General features: G+C 40.7%; 1 protein-coding gene across 3 annotated transcripts in view; it reads left to right on the forward strand.

Annotated features, from left to right (window-relative positions):
• tti1 (TELO2 interacting protein 1) overlaps nucleotides 1-25,104 on the forward strand; it is a 49,097-nt gene that overhangs the window by 10,865 nt on the left and 13,128 nt on the right. For 2 of the 3 annotated variants that reach the window (XM_023275109.3, XM_055013174.1), the window contains 8 exons: nucleotides 601-1,005; nucleotides 1,196-1,355; nucleotides 1,841-2,008; nucleotides 2,765-2,916; nucleotides 5,781-5,921; nucleotides 6,592-6,796; nucleotides 18,521-18,608; nucleotides 23,189-24,469. In XM_023275109.3, coding sequence (XP_023130877.2) covers nucleotides 601-1,005; nucleotides 1,196-1,355; nucleotides 1,841-2,008; nucleotides 2,765-2,916; nucleotides 5,781-5,921; nucleotides 6,592-6,796; nucleotides 18,521-18,608; nucleotides 23,189-23,387 — 1,518 coding nt within the window. In that variant the 3' untranslated portion in view covers nucleotides 23,388-24,469. Of the gene's footprint in view, nucleotides 1-600; nucleotides 1,006-1,195; nucleotides 1,356-1,840; nucleotides 2,009-2,764; nucleotides 2,917-5,780; nucleotides 5,922-6,591; nucleotides 6,797-18,520; nucleotides 18,609-23,188; nucleotides 24,470-25,104 lie in introns of those variants that run through there. The other variant, XM_055013175.1, reaches the window with a different exon arrangement.

The following is a 25,104-nucleotide window of genomic DNA, read 5'->3' on the forward strand; positions in this document are numbered from 1 at the left end:
GCACAGGGGTCAGCATGGGCACCCTGACTGATCTGTGGCTATGCAGCCCCATACACAACAAACTGTGATGCTCTGTGTATTCTGACACCTTTCTATCAGAACCAGCATTAACTTCTTCAGCTATTTCAGCAACAGTAGCTCGTCAGTTGGATCGGACCAACAGGCCTGCCTTCACTCCCCACATGCATCAGTGAGCCTTGGCCGCCCATGACCCTGTTGCCGGTTCACCACTGTTCCTTCCTTGGACCATTTTTGATAGATACTGACCCCTGCAGACCAGGAACACCCCACAAGAGCTGCAGTTTTGGAGATGTTCTGACGCAGTCGTCTAGCTATCACAGTTTCGTCCTTGCCAAACTCACTCAAATCCTTACGTGCCCATTTTTGCTGCTTCTAACACATCAACTTTGAGGACAAAATGTTCACTTGCTGCTTATTATATCCAACCCACTAACAGATGTCATGATGAAGAGATAATCAGTGTTATTCATTCACCTGTCAGTGGTCATAACGTGATGCCTGATGTCAGTGTGTGTATATATATATTTCTTCAGAATCACAGACTCCATCTTTAACTTTTGTCTTTTTTTCTTTCTGTAGCTGCTGAACCCATCCAGACCTCTCTCCATATCCAACAGTGATGTCAGCAACTGCCTCCAAGTTATTCCTCCTTCATTTGGCTCCCCCTGTCCCTCATCACCTACTTACACAGTCCACCAGCTCAACAGCAACATCTGGCAGCTGTGCATCCAACTTGAGGGCATTGCCTGCTTTGCTCAGGCACTGCGACATGACTTCCGTCCCCTGTTGATGACCTCACTGTACCCTGTGTTGGAGAAAGCCGGTGAAGAGACACTGCTGGTCAGCCAGGCAGCACTGAGCTCCATGCTGGACATCAGTAAGGCCTGTGGATACCCCTCCCTGAAGGAGCTGATCAGTGAGAACTCAGACTACCTGCTCAATTGCATATCACTCAACCTGCAGAGGCTCAGCCAACATCCACAGGTAAAGCAGACATGTTTATGTGGCCTAAAGAGCCAAAAATGAGAAGCAGATGAAAATTATGGATGCAAATGTCAGGAGTGTAGTCCATTTACATGATTTCTATGACCATTATCACCAGGTGTATATGGATCTATATAAGCTTGTGCTGCCATGAATGTGTATTTCATCATTTTCCCCTCTTATTGGCCAGGCTCCACGGGTGTTGACAGTGATGTTGACTCACTCCGACTGCAGCCTGCTGCCTCTGGTTGAGGACATCGTTCAGGATGTGCTGATGGCTCTGGATCTCAGCTACGAACACACAGCTGCTCTTTTCTGCTCAGTGCTGCACGCGCTCATGAAGGCACTGGGTAAAATTTCAAAAGTGGTGTCAACTTGTTTATCACATATGCTGAGCGCAAAACAGGAACAAAATGTGACTCATAACGTACTGTATCCTAGATTCTCGTAGCCTTTAATCATATGTAATTTGCTATTTTGTAAATACATTTGCCTGACATCATTGCTTGGTAAAATCTAAACCTCAGATTCTTTCAAATGCGTGTTTTTAGGGTTTTAGATTGATGAACTGTGTATTTCTATAATGTCCAATTTGGTAGAATGGGTCAAATATGAAGATAAGTTATGGATTTTTGGTTAAATGATGAATTGACACTATTCTCAGGCTTAAAAAATCCAACAAAAGAAAATGACAGATGAATGCATAGAAAAAGACATTTGACTGCCTGTGTTGATCATCAGGATATGCCAGGTTGAATGACTTTGGTTGTTGCAACTTTAATGAAACCGATGTTTAACCCAAGTTCATGTATCTTGTTGTTCTTGTTTCTGTTAGCAAGGTGGTTTCCCTCTACCAGCAGCAGGACCAGCAACTGTTCCAGTTCCAAGCAGACCTCCACTGAAGCGGAAGAGCTCAACATCCGTCAGTTCTTGCTGGATTACCGTAAACAGAAAGAACTGGCAGAGGGCATTGGGATAGAAGAGGATGACACTGAGGACCTTGGTAATATGGAATGCTATGAGTTCTGCTGCATGTTACATTAGCTTCAACATGTAGGGAATATGGGTTATTTAAGTTAAAGGTGAAACAGAAATGTGAACATGGCCTGTAACCCTCTGAACCCCAAACCCCTGAGCTAGAAACTGTAAATACAGAAAGGACTCTGTACATTCTACATATTTTAGATGTCTAATCTGATTCTGTAAAAGACAAAAAGTTCTGTGGTCCTTGACACAACTGTGAAGCCATTAGCTTCTTAGCTGTGCCAAGAGTCCTATGACAAAAATTTAGGGGCTTTTCAGCTACACTCGACTGAGCTGCAGGATGTGTTTTTAGAGCATGAGGAGCCAAGAACAGAAAACAAATTTTAAAAATAAGTCAGTAGGTAAAGGTACATATCTATAGTATGGAGAGACACCATTTCTCCAATATTGGTAACACCTGTGGGCACTTGAAAAAGTGTTAAACATTGTCATTCCAGGTTTTTAAAATGTGTGCATTGTTTATGGCATTATAACTTTGCCATACTGCACATAAGACATTTTTGAGTTCTCTCTCTACTTCTATATATGGTTGTGCAGTTTCCATAGATGTGCAGGACTTTATATTGCAATAAAAAATTAACCCCAAACAGTAAACAAAAAAGAACTTGCTTGGGGTTCAGAGGGTTAAACATATGACAAATCAGACATTTTTGGTTGCAGCAGTGGGGTTCATCACCAAACCATCTGTCTAACTGTATATTCACTGTTATTCCAGAGGTCCCTCCTGCCACAGAGTGTGAGGACATTGGAGATATTGATGGTCCAGATGTGAAAGCTGAACTTCCCTCCCACCTCAGCATAGCAAAGGATGTTATGGAGCGCTGCATTCATTTGCTGTCGGACCCCAGCCTCAGGATCAGACTCAAGGTACTGAGCAAAGGGAAACACTCTATGGAAACAGCACAACCATGGCTAGATATAGATTGATCTCAAAAATATCTTCAAAGAAAAACTGAAAAAACATTTTTGTAAGTGTGGAAGTATTTCAAAGACTGAACGAAATGGTGACTGTACATATTATAACAACTGGTGGTTGTAGATGAGTCAGTATTTATTCCCGTTTGTAGTGAGGAGCATAAAAGTTGTAATTTTAAAAAAAAATAGAATCTGGCTACTGCAAACATCTTATTTTTTTTGCAAATTTTTAATGAGAAATGTCAAACCAAATGATTTTGATCACAATTTCAAGTAGTTCTAGTTTAAAGACAGTCTAGAAGTAGATTCTGCTTGTCTTCATAGTTTCTTGCTATGATAAATGGTGTCATTATGGTGATTTAAATTTCTGTCATGGAGCAGATCAGGGTCTCGAACGCGGAGCAACAGAGAGGCTCGGCAGACCAGCATACAAAACAGTAATGGATTTATTTACAATAATATTTACAATAAATTACACGGGATGTATCTGAGCAACGAGGGAACTGATGTAACAGAATCAACTCAAACTTAACGTTCCCGAGGAAGATGACAACTGGTCAGGAGGAATAACTAAACAAGCAAATGACAGACACTATAAATACACTATAAACCCATTCAGATGAGTTTTTAGTGAGGCAGGAACTAACCATGCCTTGGTACAACCAAGCTAGGAAAGCTCACTCAATGGGTAACAAACACACACCTGAAGTGATAATTACAAATGCTAACACATTGGATAAAAAGAATGGGTTTGACACACTGTTAAGGTACACAAACACTAACCCTATTATGATCCAGAGAGAGAGCGAGGCAAACTTAACCAACAGCCAAACAGGGGAGAGAGGATGAGGGAATGCGAGTGGATTTGTGTGGTGTGGCAGGAATGGCGTCTCGGCAAGTCCAGGGGCCAAGTAGTGATTCCCAGACTGGAATCCGGAGATGACCAGGTTGGCTAAGAAAGGCAGATTGAAGCATTGGACCAGGTACAGGTGCAGCAGGCGGGGTTAGTCGTAACCGAGGCACAAGAGATAACTGGTTAGAATACAAAACAACATACTAAGAAGAGGAGATCAGAACTGAAGGCCTGGGTTAAACTAACAGGAGTTCTTTAACAGTCCAGCATCAAGTTCATCCTGCATCAGGTTTTTATGGCGGCGGTAGATGAGTTGCAGGTGGACCAATCCCCTCTGCAGGTGTGCTCACTCAGGTGTAACCCTTTAAAATTTAAACTTTTTAAATCCAATAGTCTCTGCACCTGCTTGCAATCCACTACTCTTTAACAGTCTACAATTACTTAAAGGAATCCATACTCCGAAGAATTTAAGGAAAGCAACCAATGAATTTTGATGTTGACCCAGTGTATTATATTTGTTAGTTGTATACAGTAGAAGCCCATATTTGTGCAGCCAGGTCCAGGTTTCAGACATACTGATTTTAGCAGATATAATTCCCCATGTTTGCTACCTTAGTTTAGAAACGTAGCATGCAGATAATGGCTATCTAGTAGTAAGTGTTGCATTAAAATTTTGATCTGATGATTTAGCTGGGTGAAAAATGAAGGATCACGAAAATTATTACAATTGCGCCTGAGCTAGATATCACTGTCTGTACCAAATCACAATCCACCCAAGAGTTATCAAGACATTTTTCTCAAAAGCAAATATGTCAAACTCATGAATGAATATTTGCTCTTGAGAGAGTGAATGGATTTCATCCTTTGGGCATCGTAGACTGCTGTTCTAAATTTCAAAGCAATTCATCCAATGTTTGCTGAGATATCTCATTCTGACTCAGAATGGTAGACCTACTGACTGGCCAACAGTACAGCTGAAAACTCTGCATCAGTGACAAGTCCATCACTGGCCAGTGAAAACAGAAATAAACCTCTAGAGTACCGTTACTTTTTAAGCGACAACTGAGTAAGGAAAAGATGGTTTTTACCTTGCTGACATGTTTCAGCCGGGTCTTCAGTCTTAATCAGAGCGTCATCTGATGTGTGATGACATGTCGTTTTTATCAGGTGATCGTCCTGACAGATCCGATGGTCTCTGGAGGAGGGAGTCCCAGGTGTGCGAGAGGGTGTAGGCCCCCTCGTCCAGGTTCATGGAATTGCTCGCCCACTTCCTGAGCTCCACGGCCTCCTTAATCCACTGTTTATATTTGTTAGCCTCCGATGTTATGATCGGCCCCTTGTCCCAGAAAAAACAGTTGGATGACTCACAAGAACATACAAAGACAAAGCTGAACAAGAAAACTCAAAATCATGGACTGCTGCAAAAGAAATAACCACATTATAGACTGGGACAAGGGGGTGATCATAACATCGGAGGCTAACAAATACAAACAGTGGAATAAGGAGGGGGCCTACACCCTCTTGCACACCTGGGATTCCGTCCTCCAGAGACCATCTGACGGTGGGGGGGGGGCGTGTCCGGCCTGACAGATTCTGACAGATCTGTCAGGTCGGTCACCTGATAAAATCATCACACGTCACATGACACTCTGAGGAAGATTGCAGATGTGGTTGAAACATGTCAGCAAGGTAAAAACCATCTTTTCCTTACTTAGTTGTCAGTTGTAAAGTAATGTTATTCTAAAGTAAGACATGACAAAATTAACATATTCCATCAAACCATCATCTCTGCTGAAGCAGGCATGTAGTAACTTTAGAACGCAACCAGCCGTCATTGCCCATGAGTTTAGAATCTCAAACAGACCTCCAGAGGTTGTTCCACATCACTTGAAAGCTAGATGAGCACATGTGTCTGTGTATGAAAGATATGTTTTTGTTGGGTGACCTGTCTGTCTGTGTGAAGGCCCTGGATGTTCTGGAGTTGAGTATATCTGCACTGAGTGAGAAGGAGAATGAGCTGCTGCCTCTGTGTCACCGCTGCTGGCCAGCCCTCCTACAGAGACTCACAGCTGATGACCCGCTAGCTGTCCTCAGAGCCTTCAGGGTTTGTAAAACTGAATCATTACTAATTATTACCAGCACCTGTTCCTGAGCATCTTTAAAAAGAAATTAGTTTAATGTGTTGCTGGATCAGTTAAAGCACCTGCAGCTTGATATTGTCAAAAAATACATAATCTGGGTCAGGTCATTATGTGCAGCAACTGACTATATTTCTAAATAATAAAAAAAAAACATTTAAGTTTTTCAAGCATGTCATGTTGAATCAATCAAAAATTGCAACTTTAGACACAAGTACGGTCTCAATTCATTATGAAATAGCTAACGTAAGTGAGAGAATCACATAGGAGGGACATGGCTTTCTGAAGAATAAAGACCACAGCTGGGATCTTTTTTCAAAGCACAAGCGTCAGCTGATTCAAGTTGTCACTGTCAGTTAGCGTACTTGTCGGCTCCTGTCTTCAGTTAAACTATATTTGTGTCTTTGTTTAATTTTTGCTGATGAATTGACAAATTTGGACATAATCAGTAAACAGTAATTTAGACACTCATCGCCACTGTTGGCAAACTGTGTTCTGGTTATCAGCGATATGGCAGATTTTGGGTATATCCAAGTTTTGTAAATACAATGATTCATCCACGGACACTGCGTGGGCCCACAATGGGAATGTATTATTGCAGTTTGACAACTCGCTGTATTTTACATTCCACGCCAGGTGCTGTGTACGCTGGGTGAAACGTGTGGTGACTTCATGAGGAGGAGGGTTTCTAAAGAGGTTCTACCTAAACTGAGCGCCTCTCTGGCACGGCAGGCTCCCATCAGCGCCAAGGCCAGGCCCATCTACACTCACACCATGGCCTACAAACTGCAGCTGGCTGTGCTGCAGGGGCTGGGCTCACTGTGCCAGAGGCTGGATCTCGGTAAGACAATAAAAACACAAGATGCACAGACACACAAGTCTCCTAAGACACAGCATACAGTGTTATCCAATTAGTTTTGGTATGGCAGATCCCTTAATAAAGACTGGTGCAATATGAGGCCTGGTTAAGTAAGAATGGTTAACTCTTTATAACTCTAATATTTAAGTCTGTTATAGAATGAGAGCTCTGATGAATACCAGCAGTAAAATTGTGCTCAAAGCCAAGCATTTAACAGCCAGTCATGCTTTCAGGGTTCATGCAGATCTCCTCATAATGGCAGCATTATTTTAAGATATCGTAATGCAAGAAATCCTACTACGAATTTTAGTGGCACATTTGGGCTCTTACTTCTTACTTCAAAATGAACTTTTTGTGTTTGCGTTAAAGGATAAGTTCAATGTTTTGATAAAAACAGTTATTAGCTGTATTTCTAAGAGTGAAATGATGTCAGTACTAATTTTGTGCATTAAAGTGGAGTCAGACTATGGTTAGCTTAGCTTAGTTTAACCGGATCAGAGGGAACAATAAGCCAAAAAATTGCTACTAAGACTTGTAAATCAGTCTTATTTACACTAAACCCATGTTTAGTATTCACTATTTGTGATGCTTGTGAACATTTTTTGGACAAATGGGTTTATTTTTTTGTTGTTGTTTTCTGTTGGCGTGGCCTCAGTTTAGTCTATGTTGTTTTGATATGTCACAGACACACACACACACACACACACGTACACGCAAGGTGTTCATCAATATTAAGACATTCAGAGTGACTTTGGTTTACCACCAGGTGGCAGTCTTGTATAACAGTAAAATTCTGTTTAGGATACCGCAACATCATTTAATGTGTCCCAATTCTCTGTTTCTGTTTTACTATCAAGACCTGAAGCCGTGCTCCTGTTCGCATCTTAAAAATGTTATTGTGAAGCTTAGCATACAGGCATCTGTTTAATGAAACAATTAAGTTTGCTTTTTTTTTTTATGTGTGTATTCTCTTGTGTTAGAGATGGTGGTTTTCTTCAGTCAACACCCTTTAAGATTTTGCATCCACTCATTAAGGTAGTATTGTCGTATTTGACAAAAACTATGCATTTAGTTTCCTCATACATAAAATCACTAAAAATGCCTTTACACACTGGCAGCGTTGGATTTAACATATTTTAAAGAAGATGTAGAAGGTACAGCTGAGACAACAATAACGTCTCAAAACAGAAGTTCTCCCTCAAGCTCCATTTCACCACAATCAAGCGAGAGATGCTGTTCAATGTGCACAGCAATCAGCAAATCAAGACGCTACAGGAAAGAAGGCTGTTTAACTGTCAGAAAGATTTTTTTTTTCTGTAATTGTTTATTTTGTGCTTGACACAGCTTCAGCTTGTCTAAATTGTCATCAGTTGTTATGCTCATTAAACATGTCCCAGTCAGAGTATCCAATGGTCCAACGCTGCTCAACGCTCTAAAGGGGGAACACAGTAGTTACAGTGAAACTAAGAGCATCTTCGCGCTGTGTGGGTCTACTTTTCACTCTAGAAGAGGATAAATAGTTTTTCAAACAACTGCATGAAAATATCTTCAATTGTAATAGGAAGCAGTGGTTGTAACGATAAAGATGCATGAAAAATTCAGTTAATGTAACTACACTATAATTACTTCTGTTGGCCAAGAGAGTGGCAAGAATGCAAGAACTGTTTGCAGCAACAATAAGGGCTTCTTATTTGTGCACTTGAAACTGATTTTTTTTCAATATAAAAATCTGTGTAAAGTCAGATTTTAGGGGTACTACAGGTTTTAAGTTTACATTCACTGAGAAAACCAGGGAACTTGATTTTGTTCAGTGGTTTCCTCAGCAGACTGCACAGTGGTTCGGTGGTTAGCACTGTCGCCTCACAGCTCAAAGATCCCCGGTTCGTGTCCCGGATCTTTCTGTGTGGAGTTTCCATGCATGGGTTTTCACCAGGTACTCTGGCTTCCTCCAAAAGTCCAAAAACATGCTGAGGTTAATTGGTGATTCTAAATTGTCTGTAGGTGTGAATGTGAGTGTGATTGTTCGTCTCTATATGTGGCCCTGTGATAGACTGGTGACCTGTCCAGGGTGTCCCCTGCCTTCACCCTAAGTCAGCTTGGATGGACTCCAGCCCCCTGCGATGACTAAGCAGTGTATAGATAATGGATGGATGGTTTCCCCAACCTGGTTATGGGAGCAGTGAGATGGTGATAAATTAACATCACAAATGTTACAAACTGGGCTGCCCAGTGGCTCGATCGTTAGCACTGTCGCCTTGCAGCTAGAAGATACTTGGTTTGTGTCCTGACTTGGGCCTGGGATCTTTCTGCGTGGAGTTTCCATGTTCTCCCTGTGCATGTGTGAGTTTTCTCTGGGTACTCTGGCTTCCTTCCACAGTCCAAAAACATGCTGAGGTTAACTGGTGATTCTAAATTGTCCGTAGGTGTGAATGTGAGCGTGATTGTTTGTCTCTATATGTAGCCCTGTGATAGACTGGTGACCTGTCCATGGATGGATGGATGGATGTTCCAAACTGCCACTGAAGCTCATCACTGACAGAAAAGTTCGCAGCTGGTGACAGAGGTAGTAGAGCTGAGTATGGCTTCTGCTGGCCAACAGTAGATTTAGCAGCACAAAAGGAAATGGCCACTCAGAATTTTATAATTTTGTAGAAATTAGACTAATTCTTTTTGATATATTTGCTTCTTACAGTTCACAGCACAAACAGCAGCTTGTGTGTTTCCCCTCATTGCTCATGTGACAACCAGTTTCAGTATAGTTGAGTGTTTGTGGGTTTGGTTGACAGTGGGTGGGTGTCTAACATGGAGATGAGCCACCAGCAGTGAAGGAAACGTGGCATGGTGGGGCAGAGGGAAATTTATTGGATAAAGTGCTCACCTGGACAGGTACAATTGGCAACAGGAAGATTTTGCTTTCTTGCCATTCACAATACCGCTAAAGCCACTTGTAGATATGCACTTATGTCTGTCAATCTGATGGCAATGCATCATTTTATGTCTGAATGAGCATCCAGCTTTATGTAATGTTGCAACAGTAATCTCACTAAGTCAGATCTGGTAGCATTTCTTTTACTGTCAGCACAGCACCAGTCTGAACAGTAGTCACATTATGGATAGACATGCACAAGCAATGGTACTTTAAGTGTTTGTGTAAAGCAGTTTGGAGAATAATGTTTGTACATTTCCAAAATTTTACATTTATTACAAACTGAATAAAATTTTACTACGATGAAGACAAAGTCTGTACAAGGTGAGATTAATGAGACTATTATCAAAATGACATAACAGAACATGAGCTGAAGTTTGTTGTTCCAGCTTTTTTTTAAGGGGTCTTTCCTCTGAGTGTATTAAAGACCTGCAGCTTCAGACAGCAGCTGGATCCATAGAGAATCTCCAAAAAGAGACATTTATCACATTTATCATGTGCAACAACAGCGGTACCTTCACTATATATAAGTCTAAATGATCTCCATCATGGAGACAGGGTCAATCAGAATTAGGATGAATTTTTCAATATACACCATGATTATGACCTATATAGAATTTATTAGGCTTTCCTTTAGTTTTGATATAGTCTTTTGTTTATAATTGCATCTTTATTTCTTTTACATCACGCAATGAACTGTTCAACCTTAGTTGTTACTGTGGTTGGTACACTCTCTTCCAAAAGTACTGGAACAGTGAGGCCAGTTCCTTTATTTCTGCTGTAGACTGAAAACATTTGGTTTTGACATCAGACAATCAATATGAGACAAGAGATCAACATTTCAGCTTTTATTTCCAGATATTTACATCTGGGTGTCATACACAACAGACTGCATCTATAGTTGGAGGTGTAACCAACATGAAAACCAGAGCTGTCTATGGGTGAAAAACAAGCAATTGTGAAGCTGAGAGAAGATGGAAAGTCAATCAGAGCTATTGCACAAACATTGCCAGTACAATCATTTGGAAAGTCCTGAAGAAGAAAGAAACCACTGGTGTACTAAGTAACAGATGTGGACAGGGAGACCAAGGAAAACAGCAGCAGTTGACAACAGAAACATTGTGAGAGCTGTAAAGAAAGACCCTAAAACAACTGTTAGTGACATCAGAAACAACCTCCAGAGGGCAGGAGTGAAGGTATCCCAATCTACTGCTGGCAGAAGACTTCATGAAAAAAAGTACAGAGGCTGCACCAGAAGATGCAAATCACTCAATAGCAAGAAGAATAGGAAGGCCAGGCTGGAATTTGACTAAAGGTACAGAGATAAGCTTCAAAAATTCTGGGACAAAATTTTATGGACTGATGAGACAAAGATGAACCTTTACCAAAGTAATGGAAAAGCTAAAGTTTGGAGAAAGAAAAGATCTGCTAATGATCAATCCATGACAGGTAATGTCGTGGCTTGGGCTTGCATGACTTCTTCTGGGATGGGCTCATTAATCTTCACTGATGATGTAACACATGATGGCAGCAGCAAAATGAACCCAGAAGTCTACAGAAACATTTTGTCTGCCAATTTAAAGAAAGATGCAACCAAACTGATTGGGAGATCTTTCATCGTTCAGCAAGATAATGACAAAATGTCAGAACAACAAAGGAGTTCATCGGGGGCAAGAAGTGGAAGGTTTTAGACTGGCTAAGTCAATCTGCAGACTGAAACCCAGCGGAGCTGCATTTTACCTGCTAAAGAGGAGACTGAAGGGAGTAACCCCCCAAACCAACAACTGAGAGAGGCTGAAGTGAAAGCCTGGAAATGCACCATAAAAGAAGAATGCAAAGGTTTGGTGATGTCAGTGGGTCACAGGCTTATTCACTTTAATCTGTTTTAAGTCTATCTGTTCCAGTACTTTTGCTAACCTAAAAAAATGGTGTTCCATTACAAATAATGCAATCTTCTAAGTTGTGTATCAGCTCCAGCTCCAATAATTTTGGAGGGGAATGTGTGTCTGAGTGAAGAATACGAATGAGGAATATTTATGTTTAAGTGGCATATTTCTGAATGACAGAATGTCGTCACTTTAACAGCCCGATAAAGCATTAATGTTATGCATCCCACGTCTGAATGAGGTTTTAGTGAGGTGCAAAGAAGAGGTGAGAGAAGCCATTAAGTGCACCAGCAGAGAAGTATTTGTCTCCAATAATAGACAACATTTTTGTGACATTTGCTGTTTGTCAGATGAAATCACTTTAATAGGCCCATTGCTCTTTAGCATTGGTACACTGACAACTTAATTTGTCTAAGTTAAATCAGTGCAGGACGTCTGTTGGCTCTGTAGTCTGTCTGTGCTGCTAACCTCTCTGGGCAGTGCATCTTTTGATTTGTCTGTGTCTTGCCAGTGTTTCCACAGAATCATATTTTTCATTCAACCACGTACTAGTGTATGCAACAACTCTGGCAGATGCCACTGATAAGTTACTGCAGTTTTTTTCAGCTTAATGTAGGTTTACATTAAAGTTTTTAATACACATATGACTAATAGATATATTTCACCAAAATGTGTAAAATAAACAGAAAACAAGTGACAAAAAGCTAAACATTGGACTCTAGTTCCACATCCTACAATGCAGCTTTTAACATTGTATTGTGGCTTTGCTAGTCTTACCTGTAATGCAGTGTTTCTTACAATATATTTCAAAATGAAAAAATTATATATATATTGGCCTCTCACCTAAATTATCAGCCATGAGGCATAACTCTGGTAGTTTGATTACCTCCTACTGTTTCTTTCTCCCTGTCAGCATGGAATATCCAGCCCATGATGAAAAAAACTCAAAATTGTATCTCTTAAATGGGTTAATTGGCTCAGTGGTTAAGTTATATTAAGGCAAATTACTACAGTCATTTAACAAAAAAATTAATAGACCACAGATAATTTTGGGAACATTCAGTGTGTCTCAAAGCAAAATTGCTCCTCTTGAATTATTTTGCAAAAGAAGTCAGTGAAACTTGGTTGTTGGTTCTTGTTGGAAATTATCTTTCATGCTCTGGTATAGGTGTGATAGAAGGATGGCCCTCTCTGTCTTACACCACATTTATTTATGTTTATTTGATTCTGGTAGGTTTTATTAAATAGTACTGTGAACATCACTTCATCATGGAAATAACTTGTGCTTTATACCAGGATTTGTTGGCTTAAATGATATTTTTAGAATGAGCTGAAATTATCACTGTGCCATCGCGAACACCACATTATTTACAGTTCATTCTCGCTTTCTTTACTGCTTTCTGTCACTACTTGTTCTTTATGTAAGACAAATATCACACTTAAGAAAGGAGGGAAAATGCATTTTGGAATTTTCTATTTAACAAGGCTCAAAGTGAGAAACAAATGCTTCAGTCAGACTGGATCTGTGTTAGAGTCGTTTATTATCGTGCAGCAAAAGGAGAAGGTCAAACACAGCTTGCGGGCTGAGGGTGAGGTTCTCCATCCGGTACAGAGTACAGAAGTTCTTTTATACAAAGATGTGACTGACGTCAAATTCCTGTTGTTGCCGGGTGGGTTACACTTAAGACATTGTTGTCTGTCACCTTACTCAGTTCTTTGTACCGAGTCGGAGTTTGTGGTTTTACACATCTGGTGAAGTTCCTGCTTTAGCGGCGGTTGGTGTGGAACATCTGGGGGCAGATGACCTTATTTTCATCTGACAGAAAGCAGAAGCTATACCTAGAAGACCTATGAGTTCAAAAGTTAGCTGGAGTAAAGGTTACACTGAAATGTTATATTAAGGTTAACTGGAACAGAGGTTATACTGAGAACATAAAGCAATTTTTCCATTACACGATCAGTCATGATATATATTTGCTATTTAAGTGTCCCATTGGAATTAATGCACTTATTGTAGCAACTTGTTCATGTAAATTAGTCACAGTTCATCAGTCTTAAAGCTGAAGCAGGATATGAAAACCTGAAAGCCACTGCAGATGACTGTTTATATTGATGAGTGTTACGAGTTCAGATTGTTATAATAATGATAATGGCTGATGGACAGCAGAAACCATGAACTGAGTTGATGGGACACAAACATCTGTCCATTATCTATACTCAGCTTTATCCTCTGTAGGGTTGCGGGGAGCTGGAGTCTATCCCAGTTCACTTCAGGTGAAGGCAGGCTTCATCCTGGGGGACACAAACATGGTCCATGTTTGTCATTTTCCTATTAAAAGATAATTAGACTTTATCAAAACCAGTCTCTTATTTTTGTAGTGTTCCTCATCATATCTGATGGTTGTGGAACAACCGTGTCATCGTCACCATCATCTGTTAGCATTTGAGGTTAAGGTTTCAAACGCGCATCTCCTTTGTGGAAATATTGGTTTAGACATAAAAACATGATCATAGATACAGCTGTGGCTCATTGGCTTTTAGCCACACTTGCTGCAAGATGGGTCAGTGCATCACTTTGATCCACAGTGAAATACATTAACACCTGACTTTTCATCTAGGGCTGCCATTACTAGAAACCTCCAAAATGTATTTCCATCAGTCTTAGCTGTTTCTGTGTTTAGTGCCAAGTAGTTTTTTTCATAGTGTCAATATTATTTGTAAGCATGCTAACATTTAACTCAAATGGTGAAAATGGCAAACATTACACAGCTACTACTATAGTAAAGCCTTGTAGAACTGCTGCTGTAGGCAAGTCAACAGTTGCCTTAAAAATTGTCCACTGATGACAGTTGCATAGCTTGAACTTTGTGATAAAAAATCAACAACTAGCTAACTGATTTCTACAAAGTAGGGGAAGGCTGTAAAAACCTATCAAGGTACTCCAGCTTGCAAATGTCCACTGTCCGTCATGTCAGGAAGAAATAGGACAGCTGTTTTAAGTGCCAACAGGCAAAAATAAGCCCTTACTGACTGCAACAAAGCCACAGGACAGTGGTGGTGATGTATTGTGCTATTGTGCAGCATTGATGCTCAAACAGGGTATAGGTAGATGACAAGGAAAGCTTACTTGTCCCTTCATTGTAGAAGTATTTAAATCATCCTTTGCATAAGCTAGACTCATTTTGGAAGCAAGTGTTCAGCATAAAAGTGGATTTTACTGTGAGGACATGTGGCAGCCGTTTGCACAGGATTCTTTGAGTGCAAAGAAAGTATCAGTAAATTCTGGATGCAGATGCCGTGCAGTCAGTCATTAAAGTGAAACCATTTCAAAAAATGCAAGCGAAAGTTCTTCCTCTCTCATTGAGAATCTGTGTTGGGATCTTAAACATGCTGTGTGTGCAACACAATCAGAAGTATATGTCAGAACTTGAAGCTCTGTGAGGGGAAGCGACAGGACAGAGTAAGTCACAGTTACCTCTGAGAACACGTTAACAAGGTGCTGGTCAATGTTTTGCATAATACTGTAGAATCACACAGTTGCATTTTGAGCAGGAATTCTGAGAATCTTTCGTCGCAACCTCATCCTCAAGATGCTGTATTGCATTAAGAGCTACTGATTTTAGAGGCCATCTGAGTACGCTGAACTCAGCGTGATGTTCATGGAACCAGCTTGAGAAGATGTGTGCCATGACAAGAAGCATTAAAAGGCGGGTTGCATGTGCCCAGAAATAGATGCTCATGGTCACCAACAGTACTTCGGTTGGCTCGGTCATCAAAAGCATGCTCAGTTGGTATAAATGTGAATAATTAAAGCCAAGAAAACATTCCCTACACCAATACAGCAGCAGCACCAGCCAGCACAGATCCAGGACTGGTGCTGTTTCTGAGCCTACCATCTGCATGTGACAGCAGAGATTGAGATTCATCAGATCAGCTAAAATTCATTCCAGTTTTCTACTGTTCAGTTTGTTTATGCCTATTCCCACTGTACCCTCAGTTTCCTCATGACAACTTTGCATGCTTTCACACATTGCGCGACTGCCAAATGATTGTTTGAGCAGAGCTTTGCTTTAATGAGCAGGTATACAGTTATACACTACCAATCAAACATTTGGACAGACCTTCTCATTCAGTGTTTTTTCATTATTTTTGCTTCTTTCTACATTGTAGATACATTTTGAAGACATCAGAACTATGAAGCAAGATATATGGAACTATGTAGCAAACAAACAACTGTGAAATAACTCTACATGTTTTATATTTTAGATTCTTCAAAGTAGCCACCCTTTGCTTTGATTACTGCTTTGCACACTCTTGGCATTCTCTCAATGAGCTTCATGAGGTAGTCACCTGAAATGGTTTGGAATTAACAGGTGTGCCGTGTCAAAGTAAATTTGTGGCATTTCTTGCCTTCTTAATGAGGTTGGGACCATCAGTTGTGTTGTGCAGAAGTCAGGTTGGTACACAGTTGACAGCCCTATTTGACAACTGTTAGAATCCATATTATGGCAAGAACCAATCAGTGAAGTAAAGAGAAACGACAATCCATCATTACTTTAAGAACTGAAGGTCAGTCTGTCCAGAAAATTGCAAAAACTTTGAATGTATCCCCAAGTGCAGTTGCCAAAACCATCAACCGCTACAACGAAACTGGCTCACATGAGGACCCAGGAAAGGAAGACCAAGAGTCACCTCTGCTGCTGAAGATAAGTTCATCCATGTCACCGGCCTCAGAAATCGCAAGTTAACAGCACCTCAGATTACAGCCCAGATAAATGACCTTAACCCAATCTAGATTGTTTGGGACCGCAGAGTGAAGGCAAAATAAATGTGAAAATAAAAATAAAAAAACATTAAATGAGAAGGTATGTCCAACCGTTTGACTGGTAGTACACCTAATAGAGTAGCCACTACATCATGGTTCTGCTCAGACTAATTGTATGTTTTCCAAATAAAAAAATTCTCTCTCTAAGACACAAATGACTCTCACATGTTGTAGTGAAAGTCGGTCTTCAGGTCTCCGATATGGGCAGGTTCCTATTTCAGTTTAAGACTTGAGCAGCTCTAGAAGAAAAGTAAGCAGCTGTTTGAAATTCAAGGACTTTAGGCCCCAGACTTTATGCACAGTGAACTGCACACAGGACGTTTTCTGTTTTATGATGTACTGAAAGGGAAGGATTCAGATCCAACATTTGTGAATCAGACTGCGTCTGGACAGGCTGCTCATTTGCTAGTGTGTGCAACACAGTTTATGTTTAACAATTTCCCAGTGGGATTATTGAGTATAGTCCATTTACATGCTTTCCTCTCAGTGTCTATACGTGATACTAGAATTTAAGTGGTGCCAAAGGGAAAAACCTTAAAGGCCATTTTGGGATTCTCTCTTCTCTTGCAGCACCATTTGGTGATGTAGTACTAGCGCTGGACCAGGCAATCTCTAGGTGAAGAGGTTACCATGAAAGCAGCCTCTACCCACAGCATGACCACTGGCGATTGTTCTAGTTATAACCCTCACATGACTTTCTTTTCTGTCTCATTAAAGAAAGAGTGGAGTCTATGCTTTTAAGATCCTTGTGCTTGATTTTTCTTACTCGCACTTGACGCTGTCCTCCTTCCTATAAGAGATTTAAGGGGAGAGATTTGGTGTTGGTGATGGAGAGAATGTGAAAGAGCAGGAGAGAAACAGTCAGTGGCTGCAGTCTCACTCATGTGAATACCGATTTGGCGACAGCTTACCTCTGGGATGCCTGCAGCAAGCCAATTACCAAGCCTTAGTCACAGCCAGAGAAAGACAGAAACACAGATTGACTGAAGCAAATAATATGTTTCACCTCCAGTTCTAGCTTCACCTCCAATTCCACCCTGTTATTCATTTACAACTAAATCTAACAGCACCTTTCCTTCTCTTCTTTAGTGTTTCTCACTTCTTTGCTTCCCTGCAACAACCTTGATTCCACAAAAGACTACGGGCTATGAGTGCAGTACCAGAAATGGAGGAAGAAAAGGGATAAAAGCAGTTGCTAAATAATCCCATTTAACTCTGAAATGTGCACTGCTGCTTTTATTCTTGACACACAGTGAGCAGGCCTGGTTCAAGTCGAGTGTGGGTTGAATTGGCAAATAGGCTAAGCACAGAGGGAGAGAGACGTGTTTTGAAATGAGGCTTGAAAGGCAGCCCAGTTTGCAGCTTAGGGAATCGCTAAATGTCTGCTGGGAGGGATGAAGAAGGAGAGAGAGACTGAGAGAGAGACTGAGCGAGAGAGATAGGAAGAGGAGATGAAATAGTGGAGAGAAGTCAAGTGGCTGAAGGGAGCTGGCAAGGTTATGAAAGGTACGGTCAGCGAATAGGAGGCAGGTCGGAGCGAAGGATAAAAAGATGGAGGGAAGGTAAGAGGGAAAGGAGGCAGCTCCTCTTCCTGCACATCCACTCCTCAAAGGGAAAAGAGTGAATGTGCGAAATCCAGAGATGTGCAAACAGCCTGCTGTGAAATTTTTTCCTCAGCCATCTCAGCAGTTTTTCTCAGCTCATTAGAAGCTAGCAAAGGTAAAGTCCAGGCTTGGTCGATTTTTTTTCCCTCTCTTTCATCTTTTTTTCTTCTCTTCATCTTCCATCCGTCTTTCTCTTCTCTTTCCAGTCTTCTGTCTTCACCTCCATGTTCTGTGAAGTGGGATTTTATTTTCACATGGTTTGATGAGTTGCCCTGTACACACAGCTAAATGAAGCATATTGTGAGATATTAGTTGGTGTTGTATTGATATTTTCCGTTGGGGTGGGGAGGGGTTTAATGTGATTTGAATATTCTAAAGATGTTTCTTTTGCTGAAACAAGGCTGTACACTTTCTGCTCTTGATATGATTTAAATTTAGTACAAGTCCTGTGCTTTGTTTTCTCAGGGGAAGCCGACTTGGATGCCGTTTGTGAAGCATGTCTGCCCTACCTCAGCTGCACACAGCCCATCAGACTGCAGGAAGCCTGTCGAAGGTAAGACTTTAGTACAGCTCACTGCAGTGGTGGAAAGTAACCATGGGCATAGTCCATTGCACTACAGTTTGTGGATGTTTAACTTTTGTCCGTCATTAAGCTTCTGCTCCACATTTGTTAAGTTGTAAAACATGTTGTGTTGTCATAAATTAACATGACTAAAATAACCTCTGACTTCAATTGTAAAGTTTAAATGCTGCTTACGGCTCAAGACGAGTGGTAATAAAGCAGCTATATACATACACACTTATACAGTACGTCATAACAAGAAGAGCACTGAGAGAGCGCTGTACTCCACCAAGGCTCAGTCCTGTCATTTCCAATGGCTGAAATGTTGAAAAAAGTTGTGGCAGAAATCACAGCACCATAGAATATGGCCATTTAATATAGATGTACCCACAACTAAACTGGCCTTGCGCTGAGCACAGGCGTGTTTTATGAATCTGTACGTTATGTACGGATAGCGAATTAGGTGACCTAAATATGTAGCGGGCGGCCGGGATTGATGGGACTTGAAAACACCCCCACAATTTAATCAGTTGTTCCTTGTATGATTTCTGACAGATAAGTCCGCAGCAATGATCGATTTGTAGTACAATTACAATCACGCCATCGTCAGCAGGCAGCTGACGTAGTGTTCACTTGTTGTCATAGTTACAGTGACTCCGTGCCGCTATCTCACAGTGATTCAGAGATCTTTAACAAATCCATTGATCCAGACTATAAGCTGCATCACTGCCAAAATCTACTCACTTGGTCCTTGTGTCAAGAATGATCTTCTCTGAAAAGTTCATCCAAATCCGTTTTTGAATATCCGTTTTTCAGTAATGTTGCACACAGACAAACAGACAAACCAACGTCAATCATCACATAACTGCGCCGAGGCTCCACCTCCTTGGCAAAGAAATAATTTTCCCCAGTGCAGTACTGCAGTAGATAGTAGATGGTTTTCTGTTTTAAATGATGATGAGTGTGATGATGTGTAGAAATGTGGTACAGTAGTTCGGCTTCAGAGTTCTGTCAGAGAGGGAGGACCAGTCTGTTTTTGAGTAATGTTGCTAACAGACAGTCAAACCAGCGCCAATTGTCACATATACTATTATACAATTACTTTGCCGATACTCTGCTTCCTTGGTGGAGTAATTATATAAAAGTACTTTTGTTTTTGATACTTTGAATTTATTAGGCTGATATCATTTTACTGTTACTGAAATTAAAGTCTTTTTTTCACATTTATACTCACATGGCTGTAAATCATCTTCTCACTTGGATCCTACAGTACATGAACATTTTCTGCGTAAGTTTCCTTTCATCTGAGAGATGTCTTTATATCGTTTTTTGTTGTTCTTTGTCTCGATTTTTTGAAGCACATAGGTGGCATTGCATGTTTCTCTGCACCAAACAGGCTTTAGAAACATTTGGATCAGAGTCTATCAATAGTTCTGATCAAACTACAACCACACAGTCTGACTGAAGCACATTACCAGAGAGTAGTGTTCAACCAGTGTTTTCTCCTGACTATGACTTTGAATGTAGTTATTCAAGCCGCAGGGCTGTCGCTCATATTTGTAGGACATTATTACATTAAAAAAAAATTTGACTACTTTTTCCACCACACTGTCCACATTAGTGGTGACACAAGCCATGACCTCTGACTCTTGTCTCAGCATTTCAACACTGCACTAAGCAGAATGCGGTATGTTTAGACTGTCCTGTCCAAATGAATTGTTCCTGCAGCTGTCTGACATAATGAACCAAAACATAGGAGCAAAAGCCACTCAGACTGAATCCAAATGTCAGTGAGTCAGACATGGGGGCTGGTCCCCAGTGGCTCCTCGGTTATACTGTGACGTGTCTGAAATGTTTGCCATCACTGCAGCGCAGCAGTATAGGAAATAAAATGTACAAGATGTGACTTCAGGCCTCACTCATTGCCATGGATACAACAAATACTAAACTCCAATGTTGGCATTTCATACAAAAAGTATACACTGTCTTGAGTAGTGTTGTAAAGAACACAAAAAATAGATTGGGAATTGTTCATTATGTCTGAACAAGTATCCAGAGCTACTGGCAGTCTGGCTCTTCCACATTTTTGTTTTCTATTATTGTGCTGCCAGCTTGTGTTGCTTTTTGTCTTGGTCTTTCCTCTACAGCAGTGTTTCCCAACCTGGGGTCCGTGCCCCCCCAGGGGGGGCGCTAGAGATCTGAGGGGGGGCGCGAAGCTTTGTCTGCTCTGAGGCTGTGATGTTATAAAAAATAGATTTTTACATTCTGGATAAAATCAGAGTAACAGACTCACTGTGTCATCACAAGTCTACCTATAAAACATTTTAAAAACACATTTATTTGGTCTTTCTTCAGGTTGGCTCGTTAGTTCATCCCGATTCATTAGTTTGTGTGCAGTTAGAAAATTACTGATGGAATTGGTGTCTGAAAAACGCAAAACGGGTGAAGATTCATCAGTACCTAAAAACTCCAGCTATACCTTCACAGTTACCTTAAATTTGGTTTTATTAAAGGACGAGACAGAATTATGTTATTTGTGGTGAAATGCTCGCAAATGACAGCATGAAGCCAGTGAATTACGGCGACGTCAGGAAATAAAACACAGTTCGGTAAAGTCGGAAAGATCTTCACAAATTTGGACTTCCGACATCAATAACTCATTAAATATACGTTGTCTAAACATAAACGATGCCTCTTTTCCATCGTTGTGAGGTAGACAATGTGCTACAAGCCCAGTTTAATCAAAAGTCGCTGTCTTTCAAGCTGTAGAAATAACATTGGTGTCTATGAGCAGCCGGCTGTGCGACAAGTGAACAGGGACCGTCTGCAAAATGCAAAACCGCTGCAAACAGCGAAGAGACACAAATATTCAACAAATTTACTACAGCCAGCTTCATTGTCCTGATTGAGTTTTGAGAAGATCCAATGGTCACTTCAACTTTAAAATGGAAATGTGGGACCCTTTTTAAATATAGTTCATAACTGGTAAATGCAGCACGACTGTTTTCCACGCTAATGGTCCACGTAGTGCAGCAAGTAGATATCTACAATTCTACAATTTCTACAGTTTCATTTAGCAGACGTTTTTATCCAAGTCAGTGTACATCTGAGAGTAGATACAACTCGATCTAGTCAAGGGAAGACAACCTGGACACAGAGACATATCACTCTGTGTCTTTGTGGTAGCGACTGGGGAGGGATTGTGTTATTGTTGGTATATACACATATATATATATATATATATATATATTTATATATATGTGTGTGTGTACACCTTTATGCACATTACCGGTCAAAAGTTTTAGATCACCCCAATTTTTCAATTTTGCGGGAGGGAAATTATACATGTTAATGTCTCATTGTACTCTGAAATGAAAGCATAGAACAAATAAACAAATTAAGGTAAAAAAAAAAAATCAGTTTAGAAGCCACAATGTATTTTAAACTTTTGAAAGTAGCCACCTTTGGCAGATGTAACAACTGAACACACTCATGGCATTCTTTCCACAATGGAAATCAAATATTCTTCAGAAAGTTCTTCCCAACTCTGTAGCAGAAGTTCCCATAAATTAGTGGTTCTTGTAGGTTGCTTTGCTTTCACTCTTCTGTCCAGTTCATCCCAAACCAGCTCCATGGGGTTTAAGTCTGGAGACTGTGCTGCCACTCCATACTTTCAAGCTTAGCATCTTGTTCTTTTTTCCTAAGGTAGTTCAGGCATAGCTTGGACTTTATCTTGCTGTAGGATGAACCCCTGACCAACTAGGAACATACCAGAGAGTACTGCATGGTGCTGCAGAATGCTGTGGTAGCCTTTTTGGTTCAGGGTTCCTCTCACTCTGTACAAGTCACCGACCCTGGATCCAGCAAAACAGTCCCAGACCATCACACTTCCTCCTCCATGTTTGCTAGTTGATGTCAAGCATTGAGGAACCATCCTTTCACCTACTCGACGGTGTACAAAAATTGTTCGTGATGAACTAAAGACTTCAAATTTTGATTTGTCAGTTCCTAATACCTTCTTCCAGTCTCCAGTAGTCCATTGGTGGTGTTTCATGGCCCAGGCAAGCCTCTTTTTACAGTTGACAATGAGACTTCTTGCTATAACCACTATTCAGCTGTGCTTGAAGCTGTGGTCCTGTGAGTCGTCTATCACCAAGCTGTTGACTCTCAGAAACTTGTCTTCTGATTCTGTTGTGGCTTTTGGTCTTCCAGACCACTTCCTGTCAGAGTTTCTCCCAGTTTCTGAGTGCCTTTTGATGGTGAAGAAAACTATAGAAATAGAGCTCTGGCTAGTCAGTATTTGCTTGTTGTCACCAACAAAACAAGTTTAAATACAATCTAAGTAATATATAAGCACTTTCCGTGGTGGAGGTAACACATAAAACAACCTGAAGGGAAAAGACGGTGTTAAATAAATGCACTTAGAGTCAGACAGAAAAGTCAGCAAACCTGGTCAATCTGTCACTCTGAATTACAGGAAGGTGTTTGTCCATACAATAGATATTACGTACAAAGCATAAAGCAGCCCAGAGCTAATCCTGTTCTCATGTATCTTTAATTCCTCTACACAGCGTTTTCCGACATTTAATCCAGGTGGACCCGGATGCCTTCTGGTTTACTCTAAATGAGCTGCACTGCCCATCCTCCTACATCCCGCCTCACCCCGACCTCAACGCCGTCCAGCTGAACGGGATGGGCAGGCTGAGAGACCAGTACTCGGACAACGTGCTCCAACTGCTGAGGGAAGAGTTTGGCCCAGTCACTGAGTAAATTAACCAGCCAGTCAGCTAATAAGCTGGTGATTGATGCAACTAACTCATCTCTCAGAGGGACAACTGATTGAACCACTGACTGCAACAGCTCCGACTCACTGAAAGAAAATCTGATAACCATGCTGAAAATCAGCCATCAAATATGCTCATGATAATCTTCATGGTGCACACAGGTCCGATGAGCAGCAAGGTGGAAAAGGAAGATGTTAGTACAGCATCTGTGCTGCAGAAACCAGGAACAAACCTGACAGGACTTCTACATCGGTGACAGTGCTGATGCTTTTTATATCATGTGTTTCACAGACACATACTAACACATGAAAGTGTTAAATTTGCCATGTCTTTTCATGATGTTTCTTTGTTATCTGAAGAAATACTTTCTTCTAAACTACCTTGCTTGTTTGTAATAATCAATGGTTCAGAGTGTTTCTGAACACAGAATACGTTGGCCTTGAAAACAGATTTTTTTTTTTTTTTTGTGGATTCTCCAATCATTCAAAAATAGCTCCGTTATGCATAATGCTGATGTCAAAGCCTTGAAAAAAGCACTGAGTTCTGACCCTCAGACTTTTCTGGTGCTGACAGAAATGTGTTCACAGCACAGAATATTGAAAAGCTTGGATCTGTCTGGACTGACACTGTTTCTACTTCAAACCTGAAGACATATTTCCAAGAAAGACATGTTCAGATTTTCTAAAGTGCAGTAACAAGAAATTTTGCTTTTGCATCCATACAGATGGAAACTGAAGTATTTCTTTACCTGAACAGTAAAAAAAATAATGCTCAAATTGACATTGTCTTGTTATTAGGAAATTCTACATTTAATCTGTAATGTGTACAGTGGTTTTACAAAGGTACATTCCCAAAAGGCTTTGGTATCTAGTTCAACATCTCTCAACCACATCTGGGCTCAATATTTTTAAAACCCCTTCTGATAAAAGAAGTTTTCAAAGTTTTACCACAGGTACACGTCCATATGGTGGTTTTATATAAACAAGAAGTCACATCAGGAGTGAAATAAACAGATGAGAACAGACAATTGAATTTCCCTTCGGGGATTAATAAACTCATTGTATGGTATTGTATTGTATTGTATTGTAAATAAGCAGTCAACGTAATGTCTGAGCATTTCCACCTTAAAACTGTACCAAGATGATGACGAAAACAAAGATTGAGGAAGCCAGATTTTCATTCTAGTTTCAACCAGTGTGGCAGAATTACTCTAATATTACATCTTGACATTGTGTAGCGTAGACTAGTTTTACAGTGTTTGAGCAGAATTGTGGGTGAGCTGGTCTGCTTGAGCTACAGCAAGTGGGGAGGAGTGAATGGAGGGGAAAGGTAGGGACTTCTGCACAGAGTAAGACACAATGTACAATTTACTGATTACCAGAGAGGCCCTTCAGAGTGGCAACACTGTATTTTTCCTATTTTCAACAGATCACATGTAAAGACTGAGACTCTAGATCCGACTGCCATCCAAAGCAGGCTTTAGACAGCTTTTTTTAAATATTACTTTTTGATGCACACTCCTACAAAATCACCTCAATAATTCTAGAATAGTTTTTCTTTTCTAAATATCAAAATAAACATTATCCGGTTACTTTTCTGAGCTGCACAGCGGCTTGGTGGTTTGCACTTTCGCCTTGCAGCTAAAAGATCCCCAGTTCACGTCCCGACCTTCCCGGGATCTTTCTGCATGGAGTTTGAATGTT

The sequence above is a fragment of the Amphiprion ocellaris genome, chromosome 8 (assembly GCF_022539595.1).
Source record: "Amphiprion ocellaris isolate individual 3 ecotype Okinawa chromosome 8, ASM2253959v1, whole genome shotgun sequence".
Lineage (NCBI taxonomy): Eukaryota > Metazoa > Chordata > Actinopteri > Pomacentridae > Amphiprion > Amphiprion ocellaris.